Here is a 20,845-nt window from a genome sequence, read left to right on the forward strand (position 1 = left end):
TCTCTGGAACTCCTTGCCAGAGGATGTGGTGAAGGCTAGGACTTTAATAGGGTTCAAAAAGATAGATTCATGGGGGTTAGGTCCATCAATGGCTATTAGCTAGGATGGGTAGGAATGATGTCCCTAGCTTCTGTTTGTCTGGAAATGGGTGACAAGAGAGAGATCACTTGATGATTACCTGTTCTGTTCATTCCCTCTGGGGCATCTGGTATTAGCTACTGTCAGCAGACAGGCCACTGGGCTAGATGGACCTTTGGTCTGACCTTATGGCCGTTCTTATGTTCTAGTAGCCTCACTTTGCCCACCATCGCCTGGTTTTATAGTGTCATCTATGCTTTTAATTGCAGTTCCCTTTTTACCATCTTAAATTGACACACAAGTCAAACCTCTCATAAATGTCCATAAGTAAAGTTTTCAAAAAATTCCATTTTCCAGTGGGGGCACTTTATGCTCCTAAATCTCATTGCCTTCTGAGTGCCAGTGTCCCTTTTGAAATGGGACTTAAGACCCTAAGTCAGAGGTGAGCATCTAAAAACTTTAGGCCATGTCTGTGTGACTAACACCCCCTCAGATCAGTAACGAGGAGTGAATTTTAAAAATCTAAATCAGACATCCTCTTTTGTTATTTGTTTGGACTGTGACACAAGACAAATCTGTCCTCCATTTCATGTTTTAGCTGTCACATTTGGAAATGTTTCAATAAGTAGGTTTTTTTAAAAAATCTGATGTCTCTAAAATTCGTAACACATTAAGTTCTTCAGAGTTTCAGTTTTAAAGTCTTTTGTAAAGTGATCTGGGTTTTGGGTTGTGTTTTAAGGTGGATGGTACCTTTTCATAAGAGGGGAGGGAAAAGGTCTAGTTCTCTGCAAGTGTAACAGATTCTATATTGAAAGGTCCTTCCTGCCATTATATCCACAAAAACCTGAATTCAGTCCAGTCTTTCCTCTAGACTAGCCCCTCCTTTCCTTTACGTAATTATACTTTTCAGCTGGATTGTAAAGGCTCAAGAACTGAGTTTTTTGTTTCCTAACCACTTAGGGCATCTACACTGCACCCGTAGCTCAAAATAAGCTATGCAATTGGGCTAAGCAAATTGCATAGCTTATTTCGAGTTAATTTTGAAATAGTTTATTTTGTCATTTGGCGCTGTCTACACAGTGCCAAATTTCGAAATAAACCGCTATTCTGAAACATCCCTTAATCCTCGTGAAATAGAGAGCCCATTATATTTTGAAATAACGGACTTGTTTCAAAGACGCAGAATAGCTATTTCGGGATACCAGAAGTAACCTGAAATAGCACCACTGTGTAGACGTACCCTTAATCATTTAGGTCTCGTTCTGATGTGTAAACTGGGGTTTGGAGTCGTGGCTGTATTTGGGAAACCCTAGTGCAAAAGTCCTCATGAGACCCAGCTAGGTAATAGAGAGAGCATCACGGTTCTTTTTACTACGTGGCAGGGTCCTTTTTAAGGTAACATACCCAGAGAAGACGAGTTTAAAAATAAAATGATTGAGCTGACTGTAATGATATGATGATGATTCTCTCAACAGCCCAAACTTTTGTCTCGGGAGTTACTGGATCTGGTGGCATCGCATTTCAACCTCAAAGAAAAGGAGTACTTTGGGATAACGTGTATAGATGACACGTAAGTGTCTGTATTTCTTTTTTTAAATGATGGGTGAAATGATTGTTGCAAACCAATGTCTCAATCCATCCCACAAAGTGTAGGAGTAGACTCCGGGCCAAGCCACAGTGCTCTAAAGGTGACTCCTCTTTGCAAAGATGTTTTCCTCCCCCATCGAATGGTCCTCAGCTGAGTCAGGATGACACACCATGGCAAAACAGGACAGTTCTATAAAATCCTCCTTGGATTTATTTTGCCCTTTCTTGTTTGTCTTGCAAGTAAAAAGTGGAAAAGCTGGTTCAGTGTTCTCTGCTTCCCAGAGAGTCTGTTCTTTAGAGTGTCACAGCAGCTGGGTATCACCCTGGCATGCAGAGGTGGCTGCTTCTACAGCTCTACTTAGCACTGCCCTGGGTATAATTTTTGAAGTGCTGCTTTCATCCTGGGGACTCTTTTTAGAACATTTTTGCAATGTCCTTGCTGGAAAATGTTTTCTTCCAGCGTTTCTTCTATAAATACCTCCGGGATGATGGTTATGCTCCTCCCAGGAGAACAGCCAGGAGACTTTTCTTGTCTCTGTAGTTGCTTAGTGGCAGTCCCACCTGCTGCGTTGTTCCAAAGCACTGCCTGGATATTTCAGAGGGGTTGCTAGTGCTTTTTGCGAACCATCTTTTTTTGGGAGCACTCGCTTTTCTTCGATAAAGCCTCCAGCCGGCCCTGAGAGCACCACGCTAGACTGAAGCAGGAATTAAAGGGGCTGCAACCGCATTTCGGCCCCAGCCTCCAGACTTTTTTTTTTTTTGCTTGGCAACCCTAGTACCGGCACCTTTTTTGTTTACAAAAGAAGTACTGCCAAAAAGCATGTCGAATTTTTGACACATCCCAGTGAATATGTAGGCATCTGCTCAAGTCAATAGTGGGCCCTGGCACCCTAGAAGGCTAATGGCATATTAGGTTGCATTAGGAGGAGCATTTCCAGCAGATCTAGGGAAGTGATTATTCCCCTTTATTTGGCCCTGGTGAGGCCACATCTGAAGTATTAAGTCCAGTTCTGGGGCCCCCACTATAGATAGGATGTATTGGATTTGATACAGGTTAGCTAAGACCAATCTGAGCTGTATATAGCGGCACCAACAGCCTCCGACAGCTCCTGAGAGGAAAATGCATTGGAGAGGGTCCAGCGGAGGGCAGCCAAAATGATGAGGGGACTGGAGCACATGACCTATGGGGAGAGGCTGAGGGATTTGGGCTTATTTAATCTACAGAAGAGAAGAATGAGGAGAGATTTGATAGCAGCCTTCAGCTGCCTGAAAGGGAGTTCCAAAGAGGATGTAGAGAGGCTGTTCACAATGGTGACAGATGACAGAACAAGGAGCAAAGGTCTCAAGCTTCAGTGGGGGAGGTCTAGGTCGGATGTTAGGAAAAACTATTTTACCTAGGAGGGGGTGGCGAACACTGGGATGGGTTACCTAGGGAGGTGGTGGAATCTCCATCCCTGAAGGTTTTAAGTCCTGGCTTGACAAAGCCCTGGCTGGGATGATTTAGTTGGGTTGCTCCTGCTTTGGGCAAGGGGGTGGACTTGATGGCTCCTAAGCCACCTGTGACCCCTCTGTGCATCAGTGTTTGCAGTGTGTGCTTGTCACCACTAGGGGGCAGCCATGGTGTTCCAGCATGAGGCCTTTTGCAGTGGGAGAATCTCTCAGGTGGCAAGACAAGGCATCAGTGCGTTGCCTGTCTTTTCTGGCTAATCCAAGGGGCTAAGTGAGGGGCAAGCCACATCCCCCTAGTCTGTTCCTGCTTCTTAAAAACAGAGCTTGTGAAAGTATCCTCTTAGCTGTGCGGTGAAATGCAAGCCCCTGGCCCTTCTCTTCGGCATGACCAGGCAATTCTCAAAAGCCGGCTTCTCATCGTGGGGTCTGTGTCGCTATGCCGGGAAGCCCCTGCCATCTCCCTGCAGGGCAGGGTCTTGCCTTACTGTGGAGGGGCAACACATTAGTTCTTCTGAACTTCCTGTCTGATCTTCATGTGCCTGCTTTAGAGTGGGGGTGACCTCAGTTTCCTCAAAATCCTGAGTGTAAAGTATATTGACATCTGAAAGTTCTGGTAAAAAAAAAAAAAAAAACCCAGACCTTTGGCCAAATCTTGCCTCGGCTGAGGAGTTGGAAGTTTTGTCCCTGATTTCAGCGAGAACAGGGTTTCTCAGTCCTGCCCTGAGAGGGCCGGTTTGAGCAAAAACAAGCCATCTGTTTCAATATTATTCATGGAACCTGTTCCTCTTCCCTTTTCCTCCCTCCACCTCTCCCCTTATTCCTCCCCCACATCCCTTTTGTTCCTTCAGAGGCCAGAATATTTGGCTGCAGTTGGATCATAGAGTTCTGGATCACGACTTGCCCAAGAAACCAGGTCCAGCAACTTTGTACTTTGCAGTGAGGTAAGTATTAATTGCATAGGAGATTCGTGGTAGCATTTGAGGGCTGCACTGCTCCCCCCCGCCCCGGGACCCTGCCAAAATGTTAATTGCTAAATGGGGTGTCCCCACGTGCCCCCTTCTTACCGCCTAGGTGTCCCTCCCTCCAATCCTCCCCTTCAGGCATCAATTGTCACTGATTTTTTCTGTAGGCTATATGGGAAAATGACTGGTTTGCTTTATTATGACCATAGATTTTTTTGTTTGTTTTAAAGGATTAATAACTAGTTTGATAAAGGAAATAAAAGTCAACAGCCATCTGTGTTATTTTTAGAAAGCAATTAACTCCTGGATAAATGCTGTTTAACTATGAGACATTTTGGAAGTTTGGTTATTCCCTTTTAAAATCAAAACAATTTTTATTACATTAAACAGATATTATCAATGTTTTAAAATAATCCTTTACTTAAAGAACTTCCTTGCCTGCATGTTTACTAATACCTTTGATTAGTTAAAATATGCTAATTCTTGACAGTTAAATTACTTTTCCCCATTTGTGATGGGTACTATTTTTCACAATTAAGTCATTCTGGAAAATGAAATTAGGCTGATCTTTTCCACTCTCCAGTACTAATATGGCACACTGTCTTGCTAGATTTTTCCTGAGTTAAAGTTTTTGTAATGCACTTTGGAGAATGGTGCTTTATGTAACATGTAAGTACCACAAGGCTGTGCTGTGGGTTTAGGGCATGGTAGCGGACAGTTCACAGTAAACAGTACCTGATGTTCACTGCATATGCTTTTCTTCTTCTTAGATTTTTGTAGCTTCCCACCTTCCCCCATTTTTTAGAACCAAAACCTAAAATAATTTTTTCCCTTTGAATATATTTATGATGGGCCTTTCGTCCCTCCTAAACATTCAGTGCCTCTGGCCAGGAAACAAGAGACTGAATCTGTGTATTGAACTTTAGTCACATACATGGCCACAGGGTAGAAACACTGTCACTGACTCGGCCATCAAATTGGTCACGTTGCAGATCTTCCCTTATTTTCTGTGAAACATAAAGAGCTCTATTCAGTGAGCTCCATGTGAGCAGGATTATGTACCCTTGCAGAAATCCACTGACTTTGGGCTGCTCTGGTATCAGGGGATGCATGGTGCACAGCCAGTTCAGGAGTTAATACAGAGAGAGAGAGCTGATGTGGGAGCAGAAGCTGCTGAAAGCTAATTTTAAGCCAAAGCCATTTGGAATGGAGTTTGCATTTTAGGGGCATAAAAACTTAATAAACTTTTTAAATGAGCAAGAAGGCCTTGAGAAAGGAAATGAGGGTATAGGAATACTTGACAGTACACAAATTATTTAGCCCCACTGAAAATATATGTTCTAATAGAAGAGCCTTTAAAATCTGCATATCTATAAAAATATTTGGCCACATCATAACAATAGTTCTGATGTGTAAGCGACGGTAGGGTTTCACGCTGTGGCACATGCCTTGAGTGATTAGCCCTCCCTCACTTATCTCTTCTTAACATATGTGCCTCGTCATTGTCGGTTCTTTAATTAAACCCAGATGTGAGCAGTCAGAATGCTTGATACAGCACTGTGTGCACACCACTTTGGCAGAAAGGCGGGGCAGGGATGGGGAGTTAGAGTATGATGCTCATGCTGTGTAAAAGACACGTTTTTCCAGAGCCTCTGTGGGACGCGTGACTTCGGAATTCAGCCTTGGACCAGAAGGGCTCATCTAGACAATGTGGAACGGTCAAAAGATGATATGCAAATTCTGTGGGAATTTGCATATCTTCTTCAGATCGCACTTTCGAAAGCATAGCTTTCGAAAATAAAAGTAATTACGATGCGGCTTTTTTCTGCCAGTATAACCACCTTGTGATTTTTGGTTTAAACAAGTGCTGTGCCTGCTTCTTGGTCACACATCACATTTATTGATCTCTATTTATTTGTACAATTCTGGGGTTTAAAACAGGTTCAAAGGACAGCCATTTCTTAAACACCTGAACTGATGGAAGGAGTCAGGGAGATTTGCTTGGAGCACATGTGAGCATTGGTCTGTTGCGCAATAAGCCATCTCTCCCCTCAACTCCTTTTTTAACACCTTTGCCAGTGGAAATGATCATCCTTCCAGTTCCTGGGCTTTTGTGAAGCCTCATTTGTCTGTCAAGGCCAGCTCTTTGGGGCAGGGCCTGTCTGTGTTGTGGGTGCAGCGTCTATCCCGCAGGGGCTATAAAATAAACAACTTTTGGAAGTACAGCTTTGCAGCATCAAGTTGCTTCCCTCAGAGTTCAAAGTCTCCTGGGATTGGCCAGGCTGTTAAAGTGACTGTGCTAGGTCCCTGTGACCGCACACCACACTTCCTGAGTTGGGAGTGGTGCCTGAAAAACAATGCACCATCAGGTTCTTAAGCTTTGCCCAGCTGGTCCCACCATTTACAAAATTAGGAGCACTGTAACCTTTAGAAGCTTTTCTGAAGATGAGTGGACACAGGGCAAGTCATGCAACTTTCCTTATAGTTAAAGATGGTTGCACATAAATCCCCTGTTGTCTGCCTATTCACTATTTATTTCCTTGGTGCCTGTCTACTAGCTTTTACAGGTGTTTAGTTACCTAGGACCTGATTCAGATATCACTCTCCCAGGTGTGAAATTGTGAGTAAATTCATGAGAGTCAATGGAATTACAGTGGTGTGAAAATTCTGAGAGATCAAAATTAGACCTAAAGCCTCACTCTGTGTTGAGCACAGCACTAAAATGAATTAATAACCAATGAAACATAATTTTTGGACCAATCCTTCTGATTAATAAATGCCTCCTGGCAGGTGCCCAGCACCCTTACCTCTCATTATATGGAGAGCGCTCAGCATCTCTCAGGATCAAGCCTTTACCATCTGCAAAGCACTCCGTAGTTGAGGAGTGCCATTCAAGTACCAGTCGGGTGCTGTTGTCATAAATAAAGCCGGGGTGTACTGTTTACATTGCAACAAAATGTTAATGGAAAATGGTGCTTCGAAGAAATCAAACTGGTTTGTAAAACGTCAATTTCGTGGAAATTGCTCTTTTTAAGTGAACGTTTTTTTTTTTTTAAATGGGTTTAGTTGCTGTGGGGAAAAGTCACTCCTTTTAATTGTCACGGTGACCTTTTCCTAAAGAAAAAAATAAAAAGTTGAGATGCTGACTTTTCCCACGCTAAAATGAATTTTTTCGTTGAAAACAGGAACCTTTCATTGTTTCGAACTAACCAACAAGGATCATTTGCATTTTTTTCAAAAATATTGGTAATGCTTGTAAAAATGTGTAAAATAACTTGTAAAAATGTGCCAAGCATTAATAAATTACTTGATCATAAGCCTAAGTTTTTTGGTAAAAAATGACACAATCAAGAACGGGGGTCGGCAGACTTCAGTTCTTGCAAACCGCTGGCGCACTGAGACGTTTTATGTACCTGGAGCGTCTGCAAGCACGGAGCCCCTCATCTCCCCGGGGCTGCTGTTCACAGTTCCGGGTCAATGGGAGTGGTGGGAAGTGGCAGCCAGCACTTCCTTTGGCCCCCCTGCTTCCCACACTTCCCATTGGCTGTAGGGTTACCAGATGATTTCAAAAAAATATCGGACACACTTGATCTCAGATGTGGGGAGGACCAGCTGGGAGGGGAGTGGGGCTGGCCAGAGAAGATCGGGGGAAGGAACCAGTTGGCAGGAAGCGGGGCCGGCCCGAGCGTAAGCAGATCTTGGGGTGCTGCACGTCCCGTGCATGGTCATGGCAGAGCGAGTCCGGTCCTGGGGGTTCCATCCCGCCCCAGCCCCACCCTCCCCCTCTACTGTGCAGTTGCTTATTGCCTGGCTGGTAGACGCACGGACGCAGGGTGAGCGTGTCTACCAGCCAGACAGCACACAACTATGTACTGATACGCACAATAATAATAAAACCTAATTAGAAAATCTCGGACATTTATATGTCTGGTATTTTCTCAATTTGTTTCCCAGACAGAAAGCTCAAATACCGGACATCTGGAAACCTTAATTGGCTGGGAATGGCAAACAGCAGCCAATGGGAGTGAAGAGGCTCCATGCCTGCCGACACTCCTGGTAAACCAAATGCCCCGACGTGCCAGCGGTTTATGCCGACAAGCTGGGACCGGACATTTGCAAACTGCCGATACAGTGTCAGCTTATGAAGGGGTCATTGTGATTTTTTTAGCTTTTTTTTTTTTTAAACTAAGGCTTATGAAGGAACAGGCTTATGATCAGGTATATACGGTAAATATAATCTCACTGTCTTTTATTGCAGATAAAACTCATAGCACATATTTTTAATCAGAAATGGTGAATGCATGCATTACTGCAGTAGCCCTCAACCTTTTCCCCTACTGCAGTGGATCTTTTTCTCATTAGCAGTGTGGGCTGGGCAGGGTGGCATTGACCCCAACAGACCCAGTTATGACTTACCTCTGAGTCATGATCCTCAGCTTGAGAACTCTTGCACTATAGTAATAAAAGACAAATGTTAGAATTCCCCCTTCAGTTTTAGTTAATACTGTTGTCTTTAGTCAGCTGTAAATTCAGAATAGCCACACAGAGGATCATGGGATATATGCAGTCAGTAAAAGACCCTGCAGCTTACAAAAATGAGCAGTAAATATATATCTCTTTCTCGCATGACGACGGCTTAGGAAACAGAACTAGAACAAGCACTTGATTGTCTTGGTGTACATGCCTGTCAGCCCTTGAACATCCTTATCTCTGTGGTACAGCGTCCCTTGCTCATGCTGCGGAAATGGGAATGTACAGCATGTTCTGCAGAAGAAGTAAAACACTCAAACCAAGTGTGGGGGAAAGCCTCAAAGACATTTGAACTGCTCGAGAGAGGGAGGCACAGGGTGGTACCTGGCTGAAATGTCACATGCCCGCGCTGCAGAGTTGTGACCCAGTCTTGTGTGCAGCTTCCAGAGCAGTGGCTCTGTTTGTATGATTTGCATTTTGTAGTTTGTGAGCACTACATGTGTTTAAATGGTAGAAAAGCTTACATTTTAATAGGTGGTCTTGAAGTGTAGAAGCCTTGAGCCTAAGGACCTGACCTTCCTAGGTGACAAGTATCCTCAGTCCTTGAAATCAGAGAATCTGATTTCTCCTTCTTACTTGTGCAACCGAGTAGATACACAGCAGTCAGTGGAGACCCACCACTATAAGACCAATGTGGGTAGACTTCATTGACGTGAGTGGATACTAGGACACTCAGCCTCCCCACGGTTAAGGATTTAGGACTCTGAGTTTCTATACTTAGCTCTGCTCTAATTCACTGGCAGTCTTGGGCAACCCTCTTAAACCTCTCTAAGCTAGGTTTGCCCATCCATAAAACGGGTATAAGAATGCCCTGTTTGTGGGGGCACTGTGAATTATTAAGATTGCTGAGATCTTTGAGTGAAAGGTGATCTGGAAGTGCAAACATAGGTTCCAAATCAGGAAAGTTAGCACTTTCCAGGACAGCATTTGGCTCTGTGCTATATCGGTTCTTACGCCATGCTTATCATCACCATAGTGCTGGAGCGCCTGTAGTATGTTAAGCAACGTGAGAGTCTGCCATGTCGTGTTTTTCTGAAGCTAATGAGACCTAAGCACCTGCATAAAGTACAAAATTCTGTAGCATTGCACTTTTGGAAGAATAAAAGCAAATTCATGGCAACATTTAGCATGGTTGTTTGGAAAGACAATATTTGGTTTTGGCCCAGGGTGGGGGGAGGAATATCCATAGCATTTCTTTTCTTTTACAGGAGTTTTAAAGCTAGCATACTAAGGCTCTGTATCCATTAGCATTTTTGTCAGTATAACTTATGTCTCTTGGGGGTATGAAAAAACACACCCCTGAGTGACCTATGTTACTCCAGTAGTAGTGCTGATGTGGACAGTGCAGTGTCGGTAGGAGGCGCTCTCCCTCCAGCGTAAGTACCGCTACTTGTGGGCGTGTTTTAATTATTCTGACAGCAGAGCTCTGGGCATGTCTAGACTACGTTTTACTTTCGAAAGACGCTATGCAAATTCGGTGGGAATTTGCATATCTTCTTCCGATCACTTTTTCAAAAGAATAGTAATAGAGATGTAGCTGTGTTAGTCTGGTCTAGCTGAAACAAAAGACAGGACTATGCAGCACTTTAAAGACTAACAAGATGGTTTATAAAACATCTTGTTAATCTTTAAAGTGCTGCATAGTCCTGTCTTTTTTTCAAGTTTTTTTTTTTCAAAAAAGCAAGCAGTCTAGATGCAGTTTGACAAAAAAATTTAAAAAATCCTTTTTTTAAAAGAACCTGTAAACCTCAATTTTTTCAAAAGAGCCGCGACTAGACTGCTTACTTTTTTGGGAAAAAAAAAACTCTTTTGAAAAAGCGATCGGAAGAAAATATGCAAATTCCTGCCGAATTTGCATCTCTTTTTTCGAAAGTAAAACGAAGTCTAGACGTGCCCAGACTGACTACATGGGAGATGTTATGGTGGAGAAGCTGCATCGGTGCTGTTTCTGCCGCTGTAAAGTCTCTAGTGTAGACATGGCCTAAGCGTAAACAAGTCTTGTGAGAACTTAGGGCAGGTGTGGGCAAAGGGGCCTCAGTGGGCTGGCCTGCAGACGCCCTGCCGCTCCCCTGCCTTCAGGCGTCGAGTGAAAGCACTGCGCACCCCTTCCAGGGCGGGGGCAGGGAATGTGTGAAGTCTCTTCCCGCCCTTGCAGGGCAGGGGCAGGCAGCAAGAGACTTCCCATGCTCCTCCTGCCCCCAGGCCCTGATTAGAGTTGCCAGGTGTCCAGTATTGACCCAGATAGTCCGGTATTTTTGCCTCCTGTCCAGTAAAAAAATTCAGAAAATACCGGACACCTAAAATGTCTGGTATTTTCTCATTTTTTCCCAGCCAGGGGGTGAAAATACCAGACTGTCTGGGTCAATACCAGACACCTGGCAACCCTAAGCAACCAGGCCTGGCCCGCCCGCTTCCGCCCTTCCCTGGTTCTGCAGGGGAGCTGTCTGGTCCGGAGCAGAGAGAGAAGGCAGAGAAGATGGCTGCTGCCTGCCTGGGTGTGGCGTTGCAAACAGCTGCCTCTCAGAAAGTCATACCTAGGGCGTACTGAGCATGTGAGCTGCTGTTGCCATTGCCCTCACTCTGCCGCTACACCAGCAGCGTGTTAAGAGTGGCAGAATCCAGCCCCTGCTCTTAAGGGGGCCATGCTGTTTTTTTTTTATTTCTTTTTTTTTTTTCCTTAATAACTCTCAGGGTCCTGTTTTTTCTCAACAACTTTGGTCCCCTCCCTCTCTTTTTTTTTTTTTTTTTTTCAACAAAATGTTTTCCCCGGTGGGTTTTTTTTTGGGGGTGGGGGGCGTGGTTAGTATTTTTGGTTAAACCATCTGCAAACCCTAGCCGTGATTGACCTGGGTACTGAGACGGGCCCATTCATTTCAATGGGGAATCACCACTGTAAGTGCTATACTTCACGGGGTTTGCTGCTGGATGCGGCCCTAAATCAGTCATAGCTGATTTAGGGGCCACCCGGCTGCTGCGTGGGTCCAACGGCCAGGCAGGATTTCTGTGGCCTAAATTCCTCCTCCCAGACATTTCATGGTAGAAAGAAATACTTGTTATTTTAAAGTTAATAAATTGCCTTACAAATAGCTGGCTACAGTCAGTGCAGTATTAACCGTTGTCCTGTATCCCTTCACCTGTCTGGCCCATAGAACAGCTGGGTGGAGGCAAGACATTTGAACTTTCTGTGTGTGATGGGTGGTTTATGGCAAGGGCTTGAGTGCTCAGAAACTTTGAGTGCCCCCAAAGGCCATGGGTAGAAATACCCAGCTGCTGGCTCTGAGTCAGCAATGCAGATTTCAGCATGTGTAAATGGAGTCTGATAAGCCAGAAAACCAATGCTGGTGTTACAGAAAATGATTATTTTTAAAAATCCCTTTAGAAGCTTTAGAGTCCGTGAGACTTTAGTTTCATTTTAATAGGCTTGCTAGTGCTGCCACCTGGAATTTCTTCTGTTTTTATTGCCTGGAAATGGTTTTTCTCTGAGGAAGAAGTAGTTTTCTATCTTGGGGGCTTCTCTTGCATAGGAAGCAAAGGAAATCAGGGTTCAAGGAATCCAAAGAGCAAGTCACTTCCTTGATTTTGACATGCACTATGCATTTATTTTTATTATCCCAGCACTTACATTTTGTATATTTGAAGAACTCTTTATTATATTGGCATTACAATTCAAGAATTCACCATCTTTGTTCCTTTGATAAAGTCCACGTGATTACCCCAGCCCTGTCCGCCCGGGATCCACAAAGCTGGCACACATTTATGCATGCATACAATAGTTTCATTTTTTTTCCTCCGGCTGGATGCTGCTGACATGAGGGTTAAGAGCCCACTGCCCCTCCTATACTGTCACTAATGTTTTTTGACAGGGAAGCACTGTCCATATTTTTGGTTATTTATGCGTACAAGAGCAATGTAAAATAACACGTGACTGCTTACAATTAATTACCATACTACATATGCAAATGCATTAATTACCATGATGAATATACAAATACTTCAGTGCCGGATCACCAAACGTTTTTAATGAGTTTGACAGTGCGCACTATAAAAAAGGTTGGGAACTGCTGAATTAGGTAACCGTGAAAAATCTTAGCAGTTACACACTGTGGGCTCTGCAGTATTCGCTTTATTCTGCAGAGTCTGAGAGTCAGCAGCCGGCTTCCTGGGAGCCGGTGCACACCAAAAGCTGGCTTTTAAGCCAGCTCCTATTGTGCATCAACTCCTCTCCCAGGAAACTGGCTGCCATCCTGTGCTGTAGAAGCCAGCTCCCCAGGAGCTGGTGCGCACTGGGAGCCGGCTCTTAAGCCGACTCCCACCTGCCATCCTGCTTCCAGGGAGCTAGCTGCCACCACGCATGGCTGCCTCTTTATGGGAAGCAGCAGCACGGAGCAACAGCCGGCTCTCTGCTCTCAGCCCTGCTCTTGGCTCCATTCCCAAGGAACCAGCTACCCCCTCGCCATGGGGGCTTTGATACAGAGCCAGCAGTGCGGGGTGGCAGCCGGCTCCTCCGAAGCAGGGCCGGGGGCCAGCGTGTAACTATTTTGGTAACCAATAAGCTCATGCTTATCGATTAACCATTTACATTTTAAATGGTTACACTATTATGTCCCTGTTTTACAGGGCCCTGTTTTCTTGGTTTACAGAGATTTGAGATGAATGCTTTTGTAATTACAGGTGTTGACTGTCGTGTGCAATGTTTGTAGTCCTGGTGCTGTGAAGTGTTATATCCCAAGTGAGCATTACAGGAAAAGCACAAAGCAAAAGCAAATTATGGAACCTTTTTTTCTTTATTTAGCATTGGTAGCTTGGCTTTGTGTATGTGCATAAAGTATTATGGAATCCAGATGCCCCAGTAATTCTGGAGTAATTCCATTAAATTGACTGGAATTCCTCTACATGCCAGTGTGGCTGAGGTCAGTGTGTGGGCTGTGATCTCCGCTCATGTAGACACAGAAAATACCGCATGCTTAGATGAAGAGACTGGAGAATGGATGTCTCTTGGTAATCTGGGAAGTGAGGGATTTAGTTTCAGGATATGTTTTTGAGGGCTGGCATGTTGCTGTGGGAATTTGCTATTGTTCTGTATTTTTAACCGATTAGTACCTGGACCATGCAATCTTTTCTGGTAGTTTAAAAGCAAGCAAATATGACACTGCAGCAAGCCCGAGTCATCTAAGCATATTACAGTTATCACGTCATGGCTGCTGGTATTTGCACACGGGCAGTAAGCCAGAACTCGGATCCTGCCTCAGAAAGCAGAATCGCCCTCTTTTACTGGAGCTAAAGGAGACTTCTCTTCAGCCTGTGCTGTGTAGCATGGCAGTGCTGATTCTGGCCATTAGAGAGCATAGGTATGTCAGTTGGCCCATGACCATACACACGGTAATGGGGCAGGCTAAAGCTGTGGAGGAGAGGAGCAAGGTTTCAGAGAGGAAACGTGAGGTCAGGAGGGTTTTGATGGTAGATGGGGAGGTTGTTTGGCACACACAGAGATGGGAGGATGGTTCAAATATATACGGGGCCGCACAGAAGGAAGTGCAGGCGCTGCAGACAAAGCTTTTGGTATCCCCACATCTAAAGAATTCCCTTCGCGAGTCAGCCACGCACTTCATAGCTATGAGCCTTTGAAAATAAGAAAACACTCGTTTTCCTGTAGAGGACTCCTCATTCCTAAGAGCTGCACAGCCTGGCCACGCAGTGAACAAGTGATCTTGCCCCTGCTATATTTAGTCAGGCAAGAAGGGGCTTCTGAAAGGGTGGGGAACAGAGTGAGCTGCCCCTTGGGGAAAGAAGGTTGACTGGATCATAAGGGTTCAGTGTTGGGTTTTTGATGGGTCGAGAGAGATCAGGGGGCATGAGTATGCCCCTGCCCTTTGGTAGCTGAACTCCAGCCCCCTTCATGGGCCTGCTGATGGGGGTGGGAAAGGGACCACTGTGGTAGTGGTGGCTCCTGGAGCCCTGGGCCCTATAAATCGCCATTAAGAGCTGGGGAGCCAGCATGGTGCATTCTAGGTGGTGCAGAGGGCTGGGGTGGGGAGGAGGCACAGTGAGCTCCAGCTCACTCTAAGAGCTGGAGGGAGAGTCGCCATGGTGTGCTATGCTTGGTTTTAAGGGCTGGGGGGTCGGTGGTGCTGAGAGTTAGCTGCCCTTGGCCTCCACATGCTGCAAACGGAACCTCAGGGTACCATGTGGCAGCCCTGATCATCTCCACAGTAACCCCCCAGGGTGCCTACTTACAGCAACTGTTCAGCACTGGGGCCCTTTGTGCCCCTCCAGCGCGCAGTAGGGAAGGCTGCTGACACACCTGCGTGTGTGCAAAATGCAGTCAGAGAGGAGCACGGAAGGAAAACAACCACTGTGCAAAATGCTTCCCCAGTTATGGAGCCAACACCACTTCCTCCACCTGGGATCCCACCATACTGGTGGTAGGAAGGAGTGGTGTGTCTGGCAAGTGGGGACGCAGCCAGGAAGCAGCAACTCCAAGCTTGCATCATTTCCAGGGAACGTTCCACTTCCACTTTGTTCTGAGCAACCTTGCTGAGTCCCGACAGTGGCTTTCCCCCGTGGGAGAAGATAGTGCACGTCTGTGAACCGAGAGATCTGAGACAGCACAACCCTGACCTGGCATTTGTTTCAGCGGGGGGGGGGGGGGGGGGGAGCTCTGTGCAGTGCATCAAGGTCCCAATGATTGGAACTAGAGCTCCCATCAGTTCCTGGAGACATTGCAGTTCTAAGGTCATGCCTCTGCCAACCTTCCACGCTAGCACTTTAATCCCTCTGCCACGGCAGATTTGGTTTGGGCTTTCTCGAGTTGTTACATAGAGTTTGTGTTATCCTTTTGCGATTCCATGTGTCTTTTCTCGGATGACTTGCCCCATTTAAATCTGACAAAAAAGATGAAAAGTCATCAAATCGCTCTTATCTATTCAACAGGGTGTTTGTCATTCCCTTTTCGCTATCTCTCTTCAGGTCTTTTTCTGCTTGCTCCCTACTAATAAGCAGGAAATTAAATGCAATAAGTTACAGTTCCTCTGAACCATCTGGACTGCAGGGGAACAACAAACTGAGGAAATCAGAATGACTTAGGAGTGGAATGGAACCTGGGTAAGAAAATAAAGTTGCTTTGTTCTTTTTTTTTCCTTCAGGTTTTACATTGAAAGCATCTCCTTTCTGAAGGACAAAAACACAGTAGAACTCTTTTTCCTGAATGCAAAATCTTGTGTGCACAAGGTAATGTGATGCCTTTTGAAATCTTTACCCATTATTATGCATTTTCCAGTTCAAGAGCCCAACGTCTAGAGACTAATAAATTAGGCATTAATGAAATCAAATGTCTAGATTGTACTGAAGGATTCAAATCTAAACACATCCCCAACTTCAGGTACATGGGCATATCAGAAGGTAATGGTTTCTGGATGCAATTTTAACAGTCCTTTATCTTTTAAAGGGGCTAAACCAAAATCCCCCATCCAGATTCAAATACTCCAAAGTCTGGGCATATTTGGATCAGAATTTCACCACTAAACCTCAGCTCTAATTGATATCATAGATGTGTTTCCCACATACACGCGCTATTGAATGACTAATGCAAGTGTCTAGTTAGTTCATTAATCTCAACCATAGCTCTGCATCTAGAATCAAGGGGAGTATATGGCCCTGTTCACAAGACACATTAATGTGAATGTGGTTTCTTCTTTCCCTGAAGGTACCCCACAAAGTCAAGAACCAAGAGAACGTACTTTGAATATATATATTTGTATACAGGTGTGTGTATATGTGTATAGGCAGACACGCACGCACATACTTTCTAATTAGGAAGGTAACACATTGAGTATAGAAAATTCAAAAATCCACATTGGAAAACATATATTTTTAAACTGGTGGGTTTTTTTTTATCATGTCATCCTGCCAAGTTTTCAATAGAATCTGCCTGATCCTAAGCGAGCGTTGTATGGTCACATCAAATGACACCACAGGTGGCCCCTACCTATGCCAGTCTGCCAAACCTTGACTGTAACTGGAACTGCTTCAGTAAACCCCATTGCAGCAATGCCTAATGGTTCTGTGGTTTTTCTGATACGGTAAAGTCAAGCAGCTGAAATTCCTGGGTTTTTTTCATGCAATCTGTGTAGCTGCGAAGCATGAGAAGTGTGGAACTCAATTCTTACAGGTTTTAGAGAGAAACAGAATCATCTCCTCATGCATTAACTGCTGCAGCAATTCCATATGTTAGTTCAAATACATCCCTGAGCAAGTCCATTGTTTGCCAACATTCAAACGCCTCACATTTTAAAGGGCTGTAGTTCAGGAGCTGATATTTTTGGCTGGATGGAAACTTTACACAGACTATTTAATGGCAAGATTATGGCTCTTACTTGTATAGGAATTTGTTTCTGTGAGAGTAAGGAAAATGGTACTCTGTTCCCCCCAAAAAATAATCAAACAAGTAGATGTCTGCTAAGAGTCCTGGACCTCATTGGCCAAGCTTAGTAGCTAAGGAAACTTAAGTCTACTTGCCGTCTGAAATAAGCGTCTTGGCAGTTGCTAGAAATTTTTTCAGGGAACACTGAGGCAGCTTAACTAAGCACAAAAATATGAAACTGGAAAATATATTGAGGTAGTCATGGGATGTGAAGAATATTACTGCTGTCCAGAATTAGCTTGCTATTAAAAAAGTTTGGGTTGGCTGGTCAGAGAAAGAAGGTGTATGCGAATGCAGTATAAAAGGTAAAGGGAGAAAGCAGTCCATATATAAACATGTATGTTATTTAGCCAGTTAGGAAGACTTGCATCTGGCCCTGATACATATTATTATTCACGCAGCGTAGTTGTATAGTATTGAACTGAACTGATGATCATGCGCAAAGTGCTGGAATAAATATTGGGTGTCATGCAGTGATTTATTTGAGTACTTGGAGTGTCTCTGTTTGAATGAGAGTCCTTTTTCTTTCCCTGGGTCTGTGCTTTGATTGGCGCTGATGTACGAAGTGCTAGCTGCCTGATTTTGCAGAAGACAAGAGAAATCGTTTTCCCCAGTGTACATTTTTCTATAGGAAGCATAAGATGGAAGGAGCTTGGCTTAAAATTCAGCAAAGAAATGTTTCAGAGCAGCACTGAGATACTAACAGATGGCCGTAAAATCTGACCACCCTTCAGTCTCTTTGTGTATCTTCCCATTCAAAGCTGGAGAAACGAAAAGGAACCCTAAGCTAAGAAATGCGTGTATGTAAATGGATAGACAATCAGAGCAGACCTGTTGCCTCAGCCATGCTGGCTAAAGCTGACACTGCACAGCAGTAATCCAAGGGAATAGTTTTATTGTCACTTGCTAATAAGACAGTGTGCGCAGTTGGCAAGGAGCCAGAAGGAACAGCACCTGTGTGAATTGGGGTTTGAATACAGGGCAGTAGCACTATTCCACAAGCGTCTGCGCTTGGCTTCATGTTGGCATACCAACCCGGAAGATCCTTACACTGAAGGATCCCATGCCAAGAGAACAAGAATGGGGTCAAGCTGAACTCGGTGATGAAAGCTGGAGTGTCTGTGGCTTCAGCCACCCTTGCTTATTGTGTTCAGAACATGCTACTCCTTGTGCAACCATCCCATCCCCTAACTCACCTCTACATGCTTTCTTTTAGACTGAGAGTTCTTTGGGGCAGGGGTGGCACAGTTTGTATAAGCACTAAGCATAGTAGGGCCTCACCTGGCTGCTGCAGTACAAATGTTAACCTCCTGGGCTTGATGATTATTACTGAAGCGTACACTTCTCAGTGATGTGATTTGCCACAATTCTTAATGATATATGGGACATTCCTAATAAATCTGATGAAGCAACAACTATGTGGGATTTGCACGTGCAAAAGGAGTAATTGGATGTATAAAAGTGGGCAATCAGCTAGGTGTGGGTGGAAAAACTGAAGGCTGGCTGGGAGTTTGGGTCAAATTCATCTTTGCCATCGCTCCATTGAAATTTGTGGATAAGACCTCGGGCTAAATTCGGTCTTTTAACACTAAAATGAGTTACTTTCTAGTTATTTAATTGCACGTGGGGAACAGTGGATCACAGTTATGCACGATTTCAGCTCATTAGAGATGATCAAAAATGCAGTTTACATTGGGGTTGCATGAAGCCTGGCATTTAAGGAAGTGGAATTCAGATGAGAAGATAGGCACATCGGCCACTCTAGCTCAGAAAACATCAGAGTCACTCTCGTTTGTGCTTCAGGGCAAGGAGGCCTAGTCCGAATTAAGGGCAGTGTCAGCTACAAAATATAACCAGATTACCAACTTGAGTGAAGCAACCTAATGGTAGTCACTAATGACAGATAAGATGTACTCTGTTTTTTCTCAGTAGTTACTCCAGATAGGGCAGCTTAAGCTTGTTGTGTCAGTTTCTTGTTCTGTTCCTGTTTTTGTTTTTTTGCTCCTCTCCTGTTGCATGCCATGATGAGCCCCGGTGTCTTTAAAAACAACAACATACACACGAAGCATATGATGCAGGAATCTCTGTAATGCACCTGGGCACTATATTTACCTTAAGGTTGTGGTATCAAAGGCTGTATCTTACCCTAGAGCTTTGCCTGAAACTCCCATGTTGGAACAGGAATGCATTTCAAAAGGTGGGTGTGATCAGAGAGGAGGCTGTAAAGGAAGTATGGAAACCTGGATGGGTTGATAAAGGTGGCTTGAAATAGCATCTTGAGGGTCCCTTAAATTATTTCCACAAGACTGTTCTAGATGTTCTTTCACATTTCAATGGTTAAAAAAGTAGAGAAGGCCCAGTTCAGGAAAGCACTTGGGTTTGCATTTAGATTGAATTGTGTGCTTACCTTCCACTGACTTTAATGGGATTGAGGCAAATGCTTAACTCTAAGGCTTTGTCTATACTTATGGGGAAGGTCAAATTAAGATACACAACTCCAGCTACGTTAATTGAGTAGCTGGGGTTGACATACTTTAATTCGACCTTCGGCACCATCTCCACTGCAGGAGGTTGATGGGAACAAAAGCTCCCATTGATTTCCCTTAATCCTCACAAATCAAGGAGTACAGGTGTTGAGAGGGAGCTCTCTGCATTCGATTTAATGGGTCTTTACTAGACCCACTAAATCAAACTCCAGAAGATCAACCACTGCAGCATTGATCTCCTGGGAAGTGAAGACGTGATCTAAGCATGTGTTCTTCCCTGAATACTGATGCTTTCCTGACTCAGAGTTAGAGCCTAGCTGAATGGCAAAACATACAGTTGTGGAGTTTGCTGTGTGTGGTTGCATTCGTTTCAGTCCTACCATATATACATGGGGTGAAATTCACCCTTGTGCCAAGGGCCAGTGTAAGGCTTAAGTGACAGCTAAGTCCTACTTTGAGGGACCAAGTCAGCCTTGTGCCTCTCCACTACCTAGGAGGAATTTTCCCCATAGCTTATAAAGTACCGTAGAATCCTTCAGGTTGGAAGTGTTACCTAATTATGTAATTATTAAAAAATATTCATTGGCATCATTCTTTGCATATGAGAAATGCTCCATAGAATTTAGTCTTTGTGTCTCTATGGGGCAGGTCTCTCTGAAACTTGTCTCTCCTTTAAGTCCTAGGCTCTGGTTTAATTTCCACACTTTTCCTCTTCCAATACAAAGGGAATTTTTAGTATGGGCGAGGGGAGAGCGATGCCGTACATATCTGGGGGCCAGACTTCGATAGTCCTGCCAGTTCAGTCATGCCTTGCTCCACAACGGGTTATTTGGACTTCAGTGGGCTGCTGCTACTCAGTGTGAGTAAAAAAGGCAGAACCCAGCCTACCAGACCAGCATCTCCAGCTGCCCTCGCAGGGTGAGGTGCCTGTTGCTCTTTAATGGAGCCCTTCTGTCTCAGGGGAATCTGGACCGTTCTTTTGCTCCAGGCTGAACATACTGGTGAATGTCTGACCCACAGGGAGCAGAAAGTGACCCTGCTCTACGTAACTGCTCTCCCATTTCCTCTCTCCTCCTCACTTTGGAGCAATGAGCCAGTAGCCTCTTTCCCTGGAGGAAGCTGGGCAGCCAGTCAGACTTAGGATACCCATAGCAAGTGTTTTACCATGATTTACCAGGGGATCACAGACTCTGTCAGTTGGGTGCATTGCACATGCCCGGGGCTCCTTGCATCCCTCCATTTCACCTCCCCGCTCCACACAGACCCTGCGTACCACCCTCCTATCCCCTTGTAGTCAAAGACTCCTGCAGCTCCTCCCACTCCTCCCTTGGGCT

At 44.7% G+C, this 20,845-nt stretch overlaps 1 protein-coding gene across 4 annotated transcripts in view; it reads left to right on the forward strand.

The window, feature by feature from the left end:
- Positions 1-20,845, forward strand: part of FRMD4B (FERM domain containing 4B) — a 229,783-nt gene that overhangs the window by 132,779 nt on the left and 76,159 nt on the right. For all 4 annotated transcript variants that reach the window (XM_075938573.2, XM_014571990.4, XM_006120015.5 and 1 more), the window contains 3 exons: positions 1,554-1,648; positions 3,963-4,055; positions 15,749-15,833. In XM_075938573.2, the coding sequence (XP_075794688.2) occupies positions 1,554-1,648; positions 3,963-4,055; positions 15,749-15,833 (273 nt within the window). The remainder of the gene's footprint in view (positions 1-1,553; positions 1,649-3,962; positions 4,056-15,748; positions 15,834-20,845) is intronic.

This window comes from Pelodiscus sinensis, chromosome 11 (genome assembly GCF_052426305.1).
Source record: "Pelodiscus sinensis isolate ZL-2025 chromosome 11, ASM5242630v1, whole genome shotgun sequence".
Lineage (NCBI taxonomy): Eukaryota > Metazoa > Chordata > Testudines > Trionychidae > Pelodiscus > Pelodiscus sinensis.